Source organism: Gymnoscopelus braueri, assembly GCF_963280865.1.
Source record: "Gymnoscopelus braueri genome assembly, chromosome: 2".
Taxonomy (NCBI): Eukaryota; Metazoa; Chordata; class Actinopteri; order Myctophiformes; family Myctophidae; genus Gymnoscopelus; species Gymnoscopelus braueri.
The window spans coordinates 34153810-34171401 of NC_137604.1; the positions used below are offsets into that span (position 1 = coordinate 34153810).

At 41.8% G+C, this 17592-nt stretch overlaps 1 protein-coding gene across 1 annotated transcript; it reads right to left on the bottom strand.

The window, feature by feature from the left end:
• Window positions 1–300: 300 nt before the first annotated feature.
• Window positions 301–4209, bottom strand: ptger1a (prostaglandin E receptor 1a (subtype EP1)). The gene is made up of 3 exons (XM_080420118.1): window positions 3980–4209; window positions 2269–3179; window positions 301–798 (listed from the first exon to the last, which is right to left on the bottom strand). The coding sequence occupies exons 2-3, from the start codon at window positions 3136–3138 to the stop codon at window positions 523–525; spliced, it is 1146 nt and encodes a 381-aa protein (XP_080276244.1). The 5' UTR covers window positions 3139–3179; window positions 3980–4209; the 3' UTR covers window positions 301–522.
• Between the last annotated feature and the right edge of the window lie 13383 nt (window positions 4210–17592).

Consider the following 17592-nt stretch of genomic DNA (forward strand, 5'->3'; position numbering starts at 1 on the left):
AAATGTTATAATTGATGCTTTGCAGAAGCATATAGCTCAGAAGCTATTGATTTAGGCAGACTTTCATGGGTATTGTATGCTTCCTATTTCATTTACATATTGTAGCCTACATCTGCTAGTCCAAGTGAAGACATAAAATAAGGAATGGTCACTTATTGTAGGCAAACATTAGAAAATATATATATTAAAAAAATATGTGCAATATCACAGTATGAAATAACTTTGATTCATGAGCTCAGAGGATCAAATCCGTTGTAAGCTTTAAAACACTCATATGCAATCTAGTGTTCAAGATGAATGGAAAGAGAAAACAAAGGTCTATTATGGACATATCTGATGTCAAATTCTGTAAGTTGTGCCTGCTCTGTATTTACACATAGACACACTCACTGCATCTTGAGATGTCTTTGCTCATTCACCTTCATGCTGCCACATAGCCACATTCTCTATAGTTTTAATATCCAAAGGACTTCTTGACTTCTAGGACCTGGCTGGAGGCAAGAAAATCCAGAGGAGACATTCTCAGCTCAGATTGTTTTTGACTGTGCCCTTCCCTGAGCTGTGAAAGGAGGTGGGGTCCCAGCGCCGTAAGACGCTGTCCTTCAGGGTTCCTTGGCGCTTTGTGATGAGGTAGATCTTGCGAAGGACAGCACGACGCAGCAAGATGTAGACCCAGGGGTCAAGGATCTGGTTCCAGGATGCCAGCCTCACGCCCATCACCATCAGGGTTTTGTAGGTGGACAGGTCATCCCCAATGGAACCTCTATAGGATCTTATCACTGACATCAGGCCAAAGATCTGTAAACAAAGAGACAGCACAGGCACTTAGCATCATCATGTTAGAAACACTGGGTTCAGCCATCAAATCAATACCAACCTGCACATTTTGCAAACTTTAATTAAAAAGAGTAAGTTATGGCAGTGTCACCAGGCTGCCCTTTAAATAAACCCATTACAGAAAATAGGAAACACTAAAATCACAGGCAGCTTCAAAATCAAAGGGACCTCCTTACAATACAGTAGCTATTCATTAACCCTATACACTAACCATGAAAATAGTCACACTAACACTGACCATGGGTATATTTTACCCGATATAATAAATTCCATAAATATATTTCTCATCGAAATATATTAAAGTACAACAATACATGGCAAATTGAGGTACTCCTCTTTGATATTTCACCAAAAAAATGAAAACAAATATCTCATGGGGGAACCCTATAAAAAAGCAGCAAAATCTGTGAAAAAATGTGGGTATCATAAAAGAAATATTCCTTAAAAAAAAATGGAGCTGGGAACTTTTCCTTTGGTCCACCCATTCCTGGGACATGTGAGCCTTGTCCAGTTAAGTTACAGTCTAATTGCATCAGCTGATCATTGTGGGAGTGTGGGATTTTTTTTACCCTCTATCACTATACCATGGGTGAAATTCACCCGAAGACCACCCTGTAGAAAAAACAGGGATGGGGCAGGGAAACAAACCTACCTTCTATGAAAATCACATAATTACAATTGTTCGGGTGAAATTCACCCATGGTTAGTGTTCTAGGGTTAAGCCTCTCAGAATACTAATGCAGGATCAGTGTACTGTTCTTTACTATACTACTCACCTACTAAATGTGACATAAAATTTGTTCATATTGCATTGCTGATGTTGCAGCACCTCCTTCGATGGCTATTTTGTATTGAATAACTACTCAAGTTGCAAGCGACAGTGTGTGTGTGTGTGTGTGTGTGTGTGTGTGTGTGTGTGTGTGTGTGTGTGTGTGTGTGTGTGTGTGTGTGTATACTTTTAGATGGGGGGTCCGTGAACAAGTACATACTCATTTGGTGTGCCTGCATGCGTGCGTGAGAGAGAGAGTGTGTGCGTGTGCGTGTGCGTGTGCGTGTGCGTGTGCGTGTGCGTGTGCGTGTGCGTGTGCGCGTGCGTGCGTGCGTGCGAGAGAGAATGTGTGTGTGTGTGTGTATGTATACATATATATGTACAGTATATCAGTTTATAGGAACAGTACACTCAACTGCAACTTGCCTGCTTAATATGTAGTCCATGCTCCATGCTCATACAATATAGGGTATATAGTATAGTACTGGCATCCAATAAGCCCTCAGAGGGCCAGTGTGTCATGAAGGCTATAATTTACAACGTTACAACTTCAGCACTTAGTATTCTCTAAGCACTCTTATCCAGCATGACTAACAAATAGGACAATAAAGAAAATGCTCCATTCTGTACTGTGTTTGTGCTTTATATAGGGAGCTGCTCACCAGCAGAGGGCTCCAACAGATACAGGAGGTGACCATGATTCCCACCAGCTGAGCCACCATCTCTATGTCGTGAGACTTGGCCGAGTGGTGGCTGCCAGGCTGTCTCCTGAGCCGGGCCATCACCAATGTCAGTCCACTGATGGTGTTGCACACCAACGCCACGGCCAGAGACGCCAGGCCCAGTCCGGAGAAAAGCACCACGAATGCCACATCCGCCTCCTGGGTGTCCTCTAGCACCTTGATGAAGCACCAAGTCCCTGGGTACTGATAGGTGTAGGAGCCCAGCTGGAAGCAAGGCAGCATTGCCACACAGAGGGCCATCAGCCAGATGACGGACAGGGAGATCTTTGTTCGCGTGGTGGTGACCAGAGATGAGTGCAGCAGCGGCTGTGTAACACCAAGACAGCGTTCAGCAGCCATGGCACAGCCCAGGAAAAGTGGGCATAGGCCAAAGAATACCATGCTCCCACCTAGGAACTGGCACATAGCGTCAGCTGTGTCATACGCCTCCGGAGACACCCCTCCAGAGAGGTAGAGTGTGAGGACCAGCGCCCCGAGGATCACATGTCCGGTGAAGTCAGTGGCCACCAGTGAACTCGCAAATAGGAGGAAGGTGGCTTTGGAGCGTCTGCGCTGGAGAGAGTAGGCGTTTGCCAGGATGACAAGGGCCACGATATTAGAGATGATGCCCAGAGTCATGGACAGCATGGCCGCAATGGGTTCACTGGAGGTGGGCTGTTCCGACGTGAGGTTCCCCTGTAGAGACAGGCCCTCCATGGCCACGACAGCCTTCACCTCTCCTTGGCTGTGGTTTGAGAACGGTGGGAGGTGATAGGGGGCCGAGGAGTTGTAGTGGCTCATCGCTAACATAGTTGTAGCTTGAAGGTTATAAGGCCCATGGCACAGAGAGCCTGCAGGAGAAAGAGTATAGGCCAATAAATGTAGACATTGAATATCTGACTCATTATTTAAACGAGTCATTGTTTAAATGAGTCAGATATGGTTGATGTTGAGATTAAATGGAATAATGTTTAGGAAACCGTAAATAAGAACTATAGGCCTAATATTGATATTCTATTGAGACCTACAGTATTTTTTCCTACAGTAGCCTAAATGTTCAGAATGTTTTCCCAAAAATTCACAGACCACAAATTATCCTCGAAAACCTCCCTTTAAACCTGACACAAAGCCCATTCACCCCATGAACCTTGTTAAGTATGACTAGAGAGCCAAGGACAAGTTATGACAGTTCTGTTGAGACCTCAGACACATTCCTCAAGCCTAGTGGGATCTGATGGTGTTTACAAACAGGCTGTTGATGCAAATAAACTGAGAATGGTGATATCTCGTTTATATTTTTGATTTATTATTATCTATTTATTTCTTAAATTCTTAATTGCACGAGATTGCAACGGATGGAATCAACTCCTTCACCAAAGTAGCCTATGTCAAGCAGGCTTGATGGCTCCAGCCTCCAATATAATGATTGATTATATTGATCATATCAAATGTTTCTACATTGATCCTTTCAAGGACGGTATTCAATCACAAATAGCATTTCAAAAGTTATGTTAAAACTGACCATACAATTAAAGTGAAACTTCTCATCTATTTTTGATAAGTGACAGATTGCTTTAATTTCGTTTCGTCACCGGCTAGATCGTTGTAGTTTACCTTTCATTTAGATAATAAACAAATAGGCTAAACTCACCAATACATGGGGTAGAAATCCATTCAGTTAAGAAAGATGTTCAAAAGAAATGTTACGAAAATGATATTCCTTCACAAAGAGATAATCCAGAAATAATCCATTACAGACGTAACAATTTCACCGAATCCCTCAACAAATTGGTGAACATGATCGACAATCATGTTTCCATTTGGTGATGGAGATGGCAATAACTCTCCAGTCCAGTTAACCTTTAAATTGATAACGTTCGTTTAAAATGATCCATGGCTACTAAGTGCTAGATTGTATATCAGCGAGATAAAGTGCAGAGATTTCTGCAACACGCTACTAGTGTACTAACCCACGGCTCTCCTTTCGCACACCACGCTTATATATAGCGCGTCTCTTCACGCAGCCGTTATGGGCGTCTCCGCATGGATTGAGTCAAGTTCACGTCTTGTCTTATTTCAAAAATATGTTTTGTGACATATTTGTTTGTTGCAACTTAGTCTGGTAGTCCTGTTTGTCTCCATGTTCAGATACATAATTATTATATATTATAATATAATATATGATATTATCATATATTATATATTATATTGATATTTATTTGTCTACTTTAACCTTGCTACTACATCTACTCACAAACTATATCCTCAAATATAGGCTATATTTAGCACACATTTCAATTAAAGTGATATATATATATATTTTTTTTTTTAAATAAATGTTACGTAAATAGCTCAAGTAGCCTATTGCAATGTCTCTCCAGCTCTTTAATAAACAGAAAATGCATTTTCAGGTCGGGATACCAATTGTATCCAGGGCAACCTGGCAGAGCACTCACATAGGATACAGATCAAACTAGTGAAATTGGAAGTGATGACAAAGAAATGAGCAGACAAAATCTTTACTGCAACACTATACAATTTAAGCTGATATGGGTACTCTCTCCTGATTGGCTGAAATTGGCAACCTAACTGAAAGTGTATTTTCTATTAAAGAGCTGGAGAGACAGGGAGCCCCCTGTTACTGAACAAACACTCTATATGATTACTTTCAGAATGTAGAGCTTTAACCTTTTAACAAAAAAAACTCTCTCTAAGTTTTAACAAAAGAATATCACCTTTACGTTTATTATAAAACTCAGGTAGGCCTAACCAGTTTTATTCAGTGATTAAGTTGAGGAATGATCAGTTGGTATCTTGAAATTGAGTTTGTATTTAGTTTTTGGTAAATGTTTTTGCTGTCGAGATTGCAAGAGCCTGGTATCAATCAATGTATTCATGCTTTCACCTTCAGCGCCTAGCTACAGTACACCTATATTGCATAAGGTTGTGCTCAAAATAGCCATAGAGGTATCAGCTTAGCTCCAGTAAATGTTGTGGTCTTATCAGACTGTTGCTGAGGCAGTTAACTCCAACTGATGTTCTCTGCAACTTCTATTCCCTGAATGACCGCCCAAGAAGCAACTTAGACCGGACAGGCACTTAGCCATCAACATTATATTTAGATGTACTGTATGAAATGCTTAAAAGCCTTAATCACCATTCTAAAATCCTCACTGTAGGTAGTGGAGGTTGTTGTTATTGTGGTGGTGTATGTTGTGAAGAGCTGTGTCGGTGTCCTATAATACTATCAATAACACAGTTGTTTTCTTTGAATCATGCATACTTTTTTATTATTATACAGCGGCTACATATTACAGCTCAATGCCATTGAATGTAAAAATAGACATTCTTCAAGGTCTCTGAGGTAAAATCAGCTTTTTGACTGACATTTCAAAATGGTAAAAAAAACTGTAAGGAGGAAGAATGTCTCAGGCCTGCACCTCAACTTTTGGTTCCTCTACTACTGCTCACTGGAGACAGGTGCACATGTTTATTTTAATCGAATCAGGGTCTGGCAACCCTGGCTGGACACACAGGACTGTGGTCTGGAGGCACAATAAGTACTTGTACAGGCAGCCAGGGTACCAAGTAAAATCTGTATTGTTAATTTAACTCTGAGAGTGTAAAATGGACCCTTATGAGTACTGTGTGGACATATGGTGAAAGTAGGATGAATGAGGGAAACCCAAAGCCGGAAGGTTTTAGAGAGGTTGGCGTCATAGGTCTTTGAAGTGATAGTCTGACTGAGACTGTGTGGTCTTTTCCTGACCACTCCGTTTGGACTTCTACTCAGTGAAGACTGCCAATATGTTAAAAACTCACCCTCTCACAAAGGGAAGCTTTGTAGTGCATTGACAAAAGCGGGACACAAACTACATCTGTTAAAGATGAGGTTAGCGATGGTGTGGAAAATAATAAACCTTTACGACTTTTTCAAGAGAAACACTCTGTGAGGAGGAGTGAACATGGATTCACTTAAAAGAACTGAAAAAATCGATGTGGGAAGTGGGGTATTGTATCGCCGTCCCTCTCGTCTGACTTATTAAAAACTATTTGAGCGGAGCACTCTCCAAATTTGCTCCCCTTGAATTCTTTTAATGTGGTAACGGTGGACAGAACCGACAATGACAGCTACAGCCAAACATAGAAAATGTCTCAAGCGTATGTGCGGATTATCAGTGCTGACAGGACCTATCTTTGATTTCAAAGCCCTCAGAGGGATTTTTGTTTTCTGATAATGTAGACAGAACTTGCGTGACCACCTCATCCACTGAAAAAACTGCCTCAACCCTCAACAAATCCCAAGGGCACCTCAATGTTGCCCTTATTGATGTTGTGTTGGTATTGTTTTTGTGAGTTTGTTTTTACATCTAAGTGTGCATCTACATTTCTATAACACTGTTCAGACTAACAACAGTCCAACAGTCAAGTTTTTGGACTCCATGAACATTTTTCCTTCAACCTACTCTGAAAGGAGACCCCCACACCCCCATTTCTTCATAATTTGCTCTAACAAATGGTGCCATTTGGCCCCTGTAACCCTTTGGCCCTTCCAACACCAAGTCTGGGGTTTGAGACCTCTGCTATACCCCCCCCCCCCTCACTGACCACAAAGTGATCTTGAGAAACACTCGCTGTTCCTCTTGTCTGAATTTAACCTGATGATATTTGAAGTGCTCTCAAATGGAGGGGCTCTTAAAGTGGTGTTGGGGGCTCCAAAGTTGCCTGAGATCTCTATCTATTCATAAGGATGGAATGTAATACTTAATAAAAGCAGAGGGAAGCGTTGGTCAAAGCTTACCAAAGGTATTTAGCATTTACATGTCTTACTCTGCTTGTCCAACCCCACCCGCCTCTCCTCTCTTACACACACCTACGTATACACACACACACACACACACACACACACACACACACACACACACACACACACACACACATGCTCTGGCCTCAAACCGATTTGTCCTTCATTCAACATAAACAGTCCAAAACAGTATATCACTAATTCGTCCAGGTGATATGAAACTATTTCACCTCTGTCAGTCTTATTTTTATAATAACCTACAGGGCAGGATGTGTAGTTTGCCAAAAAACTATGTTAATCTTTCAAACGTGAAAAATGGTTGACCCTCAGGCGAGGATACATTTTTCTTTTGCTCCTCTAATAATGGTTCAGTTTGCCAAACCATCCACATTCACAATTACAATGTGTTATTTTGAATCAAACTGTGGAAGATCACACTAAATTATTGAGTGAGACTAAAACAACCACGGAATACATTCTCCTGTGACATTTTAACGAGAAGTTGGCTATCATAACCATCTGTCTGTCAAGCTACTTCAGAGTCAACAGAATGAGGGGAAAAAGAAAGAAACTGCATGTGGATGTGAGAGTAGAGGTATGGGGTGTATCACTGACTTAATTTTGGGTAAAGTGAGGTATGCATGTATGTAGAGTGATGATGGGCAGGTACATGAACATAATATGTGTAGGCATACAGTATATATCCATTGATATCAATTGTATATCTTTCAATAACTTACAATCGCAGCATACCTCAACTTGTATGGTTGATTATACTGTACCATTACATGGCATTTGGAACACTGAAATTGAACAGGATCGGTGGACTTGGATTGTGAAGTTGGTCAATTTAGTGTTTTCTTAAGTAAATGGAAATCTGTAATGCATGTTATGAATGATATTATTAACTAACTATAATAACAGTAACAAGTAAAAGCACAATCCTTTATGGTGGTAAATCCATTTTACATGAAAGCAGATGTGCAGGAAGACATCCCTAACTTTATGAGGTTACCCTGTGTTGACACAGCCACCCATTTACTGGGGCAATTGTGTACTTCACTGAACAGAACAACAGCTGTTCTAGACAGCAGTTTTAAACATAATGGCAGAATTGACCTGTTCAGTTACCCCTTCCACAATGACACAGAGTATCTCGTAATAAAAACAAAGGCTTGGCACAGAGTTTAGAGGAACGGTCACAGAATACTTTGCGTTTGTTCTGAGACCGTGTGTTTAAGTAGACTTCACTGTAGCTTACCAAACCCAAACATTGTCTCTCACCGGTGCTGAAAGTGTCCTACAGGCATTGTGCTTTTGTCAAAACTATGTGCACAGAGAATGTGTTACTGTATTAGACAAACCATGATGTGATTATTTGATAATATGTTTTGGTTATAGATCCTGTCTATACCTGAGTCTAAATAAAGATTTTATTTGGACTCGGGTAGTTCCACTGTGCAGGTGCTATGAATTAAAAAAAGACAGACAGACAGACAGACAGACATTCTGGCTTTGTCGAACGTCTATACAAACACAATTGGCCCGTGTTCGGGGGAGGGAAGCCGGGCAGGGAGGGTGATATAGGTCACTGCTCGTATTCCTACGGGCTGGGGCGGCACCTGTCAGCAGGGAGTGTTGGGCGGGAGGAGTAGGATGAAGGCTCTTAAGTCCTCTCGGCGCGTCTCCTCACTGGCAGGTGAGTCCGTAGGATACAACAGCAGTAACAACACACAATGTGTGTGGAGAGGAATTAATTGGCATAATGACTAAACACACACACACACACACACACGCACACGCACACGCACACACACACACACACACACACACACACACACACACACACACACACACACACACACACACACACACACACACACACACACACACAGACCCTCTTGTAGACGGCTACCCTACTGCAGAGCCAAAACATATACACACTGCCATATTTACAAGTTACATACTTACCGTAGGTATTACTGACCTCTTAGAAGGGCAAGGGTCACATTGTTCCACTGTTAAAAATCCTGGCCACATGGTATGGCAACAACTCATTATTCTTTACTCTCTCACCACTCCTCAGTTATCCGCCTGCATGTGAAATGAGGCCTACTGTATAGGCAAAGCACAGTCTGGTCAAAGATTCAGGATATGTGGTCTGGGTCTGGAAGATAGCTTAGCTTCTCCAGCATAAATCTCAGACCATCCTGTTGGAACCAGTCCTTCATCCGTGAGTTCAGAGGGATTTTTCATTGTGAGCCTTTACCACTGGAGTGGAGATCAGAAATTAGCGGTGCTAAATGGTGCTGTGCACACTGGAATGTGTGTGTGTGTGTGTGTGTGTGTGTGTGTGTGTGTGTGTGTGTGTGTGTGTGTGTGTGTGTGTGTGTGTGTGTGTGTGTGTGTGTGTGTGTGTGTGTGTGTGTGTGTGTGTGTGTGTGTGTGTGTGTGTGTGTGTGTGTGTGTGTGTGTGTGTGTGTGTGTGTTTGTGTGTGTGTGTGTGTGTGTGTGTGTGTGTGTGTGTGTGTGTGTGTGTGCTTGGGCACAAGCACTATCTCCATGTCTGTGGGAGATACTGTACATACTCTTGAATGAACAGTGTCTGTGTTCATTCAAGAACTGACTTGTTCACCACACATACTATAAGCATGATTTTGAGGTTCTGGCCCATTGTTCAGATGAAAAACAAAGCATTTAGTGAGGTATCACATTTGCTCTGTCTTTACATCTATTGATTTTGATCAGGAAATCTTTAATCAATAAATAATAACACATCAGCATGATGGAGGTACATTCATGGCAGTTATTAAATAGGGTGGGATTGTGCAGCAATTCTGCTTCAAGGATATTAGGGCAGAGAGCTTTATAATAATATTCAACAGCCAGGAGTAACACGAATGACCCCTTAGCAGTGCTCGTTTTTGCTGCATCAGCCTCCTTCACACAAGTGAGAGATTTATAACTTAATTTTGTATCATGCGTTTGAAAACAGCCAGTATAGTACCAGTCAAGTGGTGAGTGACATTATTATGACTTCTTACATTTTTTTCCACATACAGTATAGGAGTGTCAATGAACCTTTCAAGGATGCATTTAATATCCTCATTCACATTTTCCACCACTCCTTGGATTTGAACCATCAACCTAGCAGTCTCAAGCTTGACTCTGCAGCTCTTCAACTGACACTTCCCAAAGCTGGCTTAATAACGGAGCAAAATGCTTGTACTGTAATTGTACCCCTGGTGGAGTGCGAATACACTATATTACAGAAACCTAAAAGTTTTTTATGTGTCCATAAAAGCCATCCTCCTCTTAATTACCCTGGCAGGGTTTGTTTGTTTGTTTGTTTGTTTGTGCATGTGTTTATTCAATTGTTAGCGGGAACAGAGGGACACATTTCATGTAACTTGAAGGGAATTATCTGCCCTGAAGAGATGATTACAGTACATTTGCTACTTTTTAATGGAGCATTTCCAAAAAGTGATGCTTATTTACAGAATACTCTGGAGTCGTGAATTGTGTACAAATCTAGAGGGAATTGCCCAAAAACATTGACGCTGTTAAATTTATTTCTGATGAATGATTTAAGATTAGCAAATAATTCCAAAAGAGGGTCGTTTCCATTTTTGGTTGACATTATCAGATCATACTTTGCCCATATGGCCTGTTTGAAAGCTTTACTTTTGGACGTATTTCCAAATGTTTTATGAAGTTTGCTAGTTCTTTATATTGCAGACTAAACTGATGACAGTTTTCCATATCTGGGTTTAATGGGCTAAATCAGTTCAAACACAGGGGCCAATACTGTCTCTGGTGTCCAAGCCAAACCAAACCCATTCTGTGCCCTAGACAAACACAACATTTTGGAATCCACGAGAACACTCTGGTTGTCTCCAACTGTGTTTAATGTACACACATATGGCTTGGCTTGAGATACTTGCTCTGGTTTTGCATTTTGTAGCACCTCAAACCAGTTTGTACTTTGTTGTATGACGGTGTTGTGCACCAGAAATAGCCAATCTAAGCTCACAATGGCGTTGCATCCATGATGCGTTGTGAGCTTTTTCCAATGCCATCATGCAGATCTGGAAGGTAAGAATTGCAAATGCACACATGAATTCTGAATTTGAAGAAAGGGATTTTTTTTGTGGTTCTTGAAATATGTGAGGTCAGCATTCCAATTCCAGGGCCAGTCCAAGGATAGGCTGTAAAAATATATTTGTGGTGCATCAACACTTTTTTTTCCCAGTTGAAAATACGTCAATTTAGTAAAGAAAGTAGGAACCTGTCGACAGGGTCATGCTATTAAGTATAAATTAGCCATTAATCTTTTCCAGCTCAGTAGTACAAAGATAGAAAAGAAGAAAAGAAAGAATTACTCAAAATATTCAGCTACAAGGTGCACTTTGAAGCATGAGACAATGCAACACCATCTATCAGAGGCCAAATGCTTAACTGCTTTTGCAGATTTAAGAAGCAATAAAACTGAAACAATCACCTCCTTGTGGTGACAAATGAAAAGACCTGTCAATATACACAGAAGGGCGGAAGCAATTAGAGTTGGTCAGCAGCATTGCAAGATTTATGGACTATAGGCAACTATTCACGTCAGCACAGAGTGTACCGGCCAGTGGTGGACGGAAGAAATAGGAGGAACAAGGAGGAGTCTGACTGCCGTGGACTGTGGTGAACAATGGGGAATGACTGCAGTCAGTCAAACATATATCATATTTATATTTAACCACTTTCAAGCAGCGGCTCTACTTCGAGTCTCTCTCTGCCTTAGCTTCTTACCCCTAGGGAGATGCCAGCCAGGCAGCCACCCTCCTGAGAAAACTCACTTCAGCCACTTGTAGGCCCATCCACGATCTGATATTGCTCTGTCGGTTCTCTCTTATATGCAGAGTTCTCTCTTATATGCAGGCCTAAGATCTGTCTTGAATTCCATTATTAAAAGAAATCCCTCAAAATCTGGTTTCAATTTAGGATACACTTCTGCCTTAACCAGGCAGGTGGCCTCCTTCCACTGCTCAATCTTTTCCCACCATCCCAAACCAATGCAACATTCCAAACGTGGCATAGTGATGGAAAGGACAGGTCTTCTTTAGAGTGCTCTTTGTTAACAATATTTACTTCATTTGAAACACGTACTGCAAAAGGACCACAACGTTCTGAAAACACATTATTTTCAGGTGCCTACAGTTCCACAGCTTTGCCATGAAATATTTTCCGTTTACCCTTTTGCCAGATACAAATGTGATCGACAACATAATGGCTCGGGAACTCTATTTGCAAGGTAGTATTTCTAAAATCTACGCTGTGATTTAGCACATCAATCAGCCCTCACAGGACAACACAAAATGAGTCTTGGAGCGGGATTTAGATGTTGAGATCCAGGAGGAACTAAGCCTGGAAGGCATTAAGACGTCCTCCATGGCTGTTTCTCAACACATTATGAATAAACTTGCATCCTTGTGAAGAACATCCTCATCAAGTTATCTTGAGGAAAACGTTCTCTCGGTTTTGAATTGGCTTGCATCTGCGAAATGCATTCTGGGATATTTGGCTGTCTAAAGGAGGAGTTTGTTCAACAGCTTGGGACACAGTTGGTTAAAGAGTCTAGGAGCATTTTCCAGGGTGTTAGGGACATTTCTTGAGTCTCTAAATCTAGTTAGCAGGTTGGCCATGAGATAAAGACACAATCCAGGGTCTATTTCAAGATATTGTTTGATTGTTTTCTTTTGATTATAAAAAAAATGTGTTTATATAAGCCATTTCTGTTCCCAGACAAAAAAGCCTCCGGGCTTAGTATTCGTTTTGGGATCATTAACGGGTTGCACGGCCCAATTCTTTTTGCCCCTGTTTCTAGGATAGTTACGGTAATGTTTGGGCTGGGTGGCCTCTGAGTGGAGAGGGCCAATCCTTCAGTAGCACCGGCCCACAGAGCAGAGAGACATTACATGATTGGCCCACTGGCTTGTCTGGCCCCCAATCACTGGCTACATTGGCCCAGGAGTTTCACCCAAACATATAACAGCTGATCTACAAGCCCACAACGCGTCGCTGCCTCGACGCGTTGTGGGCTTCTAGATCTTCTATGTTCGGTGCGAGACACCATTGTGTGACGAAACATAAATAAAGGCATGCTCTGTCGGCACACTTGGCAGAGAGAGAGAGAGAGAGAGAGAGAGAGAGAGAGAGAGAGAGAAACAGCCCTAATCTGATTTATTATTGATTGATTGATTGATGATTGGAGGGATGCTTTTCAGTAAAAGTTGTGGTATTAAGGGTATGTGCGTTTGTATGTGCCTCGAAAGAGCGGGCGGTAGAGTATCTGCGCGCCGGTTGTGATGGGCGGTCTGGGCCAAAATGTCAGGGGCGAATTTATGTCCCAGTCCAGCCCTGCCTAGAAGTCATAGATTTCTCTCTAATGAAGACAAATGTAATCTGACCTCTGAAACCACATTTCTAATCCAAAGTAAAAACTTAGAATGCAGTTATAGACCTGCTTGAGGGCTGGAAGGCAGCAGATCACAGGTGCTGCCAATATTATGCACAGCCACACCTCTGAAAATCAGTGTCAGAGCCATCTGCCTCCCACCAACCAGCCTTAAACATGAACAATTGACCGTATTCATACTTGGTGGGTCAATTGCACGCGTGTGTGCGTGTGTCTGCGTGTGCGCATGCCGCATGCGTGCGTGCGTGCGTGCGTGCGTGCTTGCGTGTGTCCACTACCAGACTATAAGTCATACTTGCTATACTTGACTATAAGAAATCTCAGATTGTCCCAAATAGAAGACAAATGTGTTACAATGTTCAACTCAGTCTCAGTAAAATGCGCTTGATGCTCTCATATCACTGGTATGTTCTGTCAACAGTTCTGTGGGTGCACTAAAACAAGAATGCTTCACTATTATCTCATAATTATCTCAATTTTATGCAATTCTGTGGCCATCTCAAAGAAATATTCCAGCTACAATCTCTTGAATATATACACACAGACATGTGTACAGTATGTTGTTTGTGACTAATGTTTTAGCTAGATATTGATGTGGTAATACTCTTGAATTCCTGTAATTTACAAAAGATAATCTGAGCTGACAATGCAGTAGTAACTTGGACTCTCATACCATTTCCTTCTTGAAATAACTACTTTACAATTATCGTCACTATTATTTCCACTGCAAACTCTTTTTGTGAGCAGCAATTCTCCTCAAGATCATCCATTTGTTAATGAATGATCATTCATTTGTCAAACATCAACACAGCAGTAGCGCTTGCTAATCATGAATTTGACAGAGCTATCATCTCAATTTATGTAGTGATTTCTGAAAATGTTTTTACAGAGACTCTGATTAAAGGTTAGATTAACTTCACTTGCAGTATTGCAGTATTCTATAAACCATAGGCCTACTTCAGTTGACAAGGGTCCCCCATTGGTCTACACTTGGGGCTCTATTCAGAGCCAGATTTGAACAAACCACTAATTAGGGATTTCGGACTAGGCAAGAGGCGTTTCCCCGCAAAATTCGGTATTCTATGGCACCCCCCTCACCCGCCAAACACCTGAGCTACCCGTTACATTATGCATAGGTGTGGTTTGGGCGTTACAATGATAAAACCAATCATCGTGCCAGAAGCCATTGCCTTTAAGAGAAGACTGCGCTAGCCGTCATCCCGATCCAATATATGCTCTAGCCTATCTACCTGTCTGCACTGTTGCCTGGTCTGATTATTATAAGCCACATTGGGCTTGTTTTCCTTCTTTTTTTTTTTTTTATCCAAATACATTTTTATATTAATTTGTAGCCTATTGTGTTCACAATAAGCTTGTCATATTAGTCAGATCCGGAATAGTATATGAAAGCCATTTAAAATATGTATACTATTGGTACACACTGGCTGCTCCCAAATAATTAATTACATCATGTTGCGACAACGCTCCTACGTGGTACACAGACAAACAGTAGCACATGGGTATAATAAATTGGACAGTTTTAGGAAAGGTCTATAGCCTATGTACTCACGTTGGCTGTTATCGTTCTATTTCCACCGTTCTAATGGATTCCAGGGGTGTGTAAACATCTCTGAAGTTGCTCCATAGTTTCCTCTGAAGTGACGCAAAGTTAACTTACATCCATATTGTCCCCGTTATCTTTCATCATCCACCTTTGTTCAGTAATCCCGAACAGAGCTAAACTTTAAGTTTACATCAATCAAAGCCTCTCAAACCCAGACACATTGCTGCGATGCGTATGTGCGTCGCCTACCCAAAATAACAGACATACAAGCTATCAACGGCGCTGCGTCATGTCGTGTCGACAGTTACAGATCTGTTATTTTGGGCAGCATACAATGAGGCGCGCGCGCGCCACGGAGTAGCCTATCACTAAACCAAAAACATTACATTACGTGGTCAACAACATACTAGACATGTAACTTGCTTGGAGCTTTTAATGCAGTGGTTCTCAACCTGTGGGTCGAGACCACAATGGAGCACCCAACGCCTGGCGAGCTTGTAGATCTGCTATTTTCACAATATTTATCTGTGGAACCGAGTCAAACAAAATGGGGGGGTCCCCAGTTCAAATATGGTTATTTTGGGGGGTCATGAACGTAGCGTTTGCATGGGAGGCGTTGTGAGCTTGTAGATCTGCTATTTTCAAATAGCTGATGTATATGTTAGAGTGCTCATGTGGCCCATAGTCGCTTGACTCGCTTCTTTTGGGCTGGTTTTCCTAGACCTGGTTGCTTGTTGTTTTTCCTCACAACACTGGCACTGATGATAACTAGACGGCAGCCGTCATAGAATCAAAATGACCCCGCTGGGAGTGGTGGTGGCGTTTGTGGTAGAGTGACCATGGGTTTGTATGAAGAGAGATAGCGCATTTGCGGTAGAGTGAGCATCGGTTTATATGAAGAGAGAGAGCACATTTGCGGTAGAGTGAGCATGGGGTTGTATAGAGAGAGATAGCGCATATGCGGTAGAGTGAGCATGGGGTTGTATAGAGAGAGATACCGCATATGCGGTAGAGTGAGCATCGGTTTATATGAAGAGAGAGAGCACATTTGCGGTAGAGTGAGCATGGGGTTGTATAGAGAGAGATAGCGCATATGCGGTAGAGTGAGCATGGGGTTGTACAAAGAGAGAGAGGCATTTGCGGTAGAGTGAGCGAGCATGGGTTTGTATAAAGAAAGAGCGCATTTCACACACAGATCATTCATATATTACCAAGATTTAATGAGAAATAAGGCTTCTTTAGAAAAATGACTGACGGGCTGGGCTGGGTCTAATTTGTCAATTATTAGTCGAGCCGGGCTGAAATATTTAGGGGATATGAAAGCTCTAGTTAGTAGTTTGAAGTGCTCATGTGGCCTTAGAGTTGCTTCTTTTTGTTTTCATAGACCTGCGGACTGCGTTGCTTATTTCTCTCCAAGGCTGGCAACACGGCTCATGGTCCAACGCACAAAGCCATTGTAGTGTCTGTGTGCACTTGACGGGTGATTTTATAAACCAGCGGGTGCTTCTAGAATCCACTATCCCCCGTCCCCAAGCCGTACCCATGTGTGTCTGTAGAATTGCAATGTGGGGGATATAGCAACAACACGCCCACGGGCACACCTCCACGCGCAAATAACGGCGTCGGCATAATGGTGACGGGTAGAGCAGGTGCTAGAATAACCTATTGGGGCGGCGCAGGTCCATTATCCCGATTTAACGGGGAATTTTTGGCCTGAGAATGGGGCCCTTGGTGCCCTCCTTTTTTCCCTGTTACCCTTTTTGCCGATCTAAGCTCACAACGCAAAGAAAAATAAATAAAAACAACTGAATAATAATAATACAAGCTCCCAACGCCACGGTGTGTTGTGAGCTTGTAGTTCTGCTATTTTGTCTGAGTGCTTGCCTATATGACATGCCTAGAATAGGGACACTAGGGTTCATGTGATTACAGGGTGCAGTTAGGGAAATGCCTGCACCCTGGGATGTACTGTAGGTGACATCATGATGGATGATGGAGGTTTACAACTCAAGATGAGGACATATAACTCCCATTCTCTCAACCTTGAAACTACTGTAACTTTCAAGTGTTTGTATGAACACTTGCAGTGGTGGAAGAAGTACTCAGATTTTTTTTACTTAAAAGTAGCAATACCACAATGTAGAAATAGGAAAAGTCCTGTACTCAAAATGTTACTTGAGTAAAAGTATAAAAGTATTGGCACCAAAATATGCTTAAAAAAATGTGCTTGAAAATAGTCGATCTACAAGCTTCACAACACATCGCGATTCGACGAATTAATAATCTAAATCTAATGTAATCTAAATCTAGAAAGTAACTTGTAATACAGTTTTTAGATAAAATGTAGTGAAGAAGAAGTATCGGAAAATGGAAATACTCAAGTAAAGTAAAAGTACATCAACATTAGACTTTCAGTACTTGAGTAAATGTACG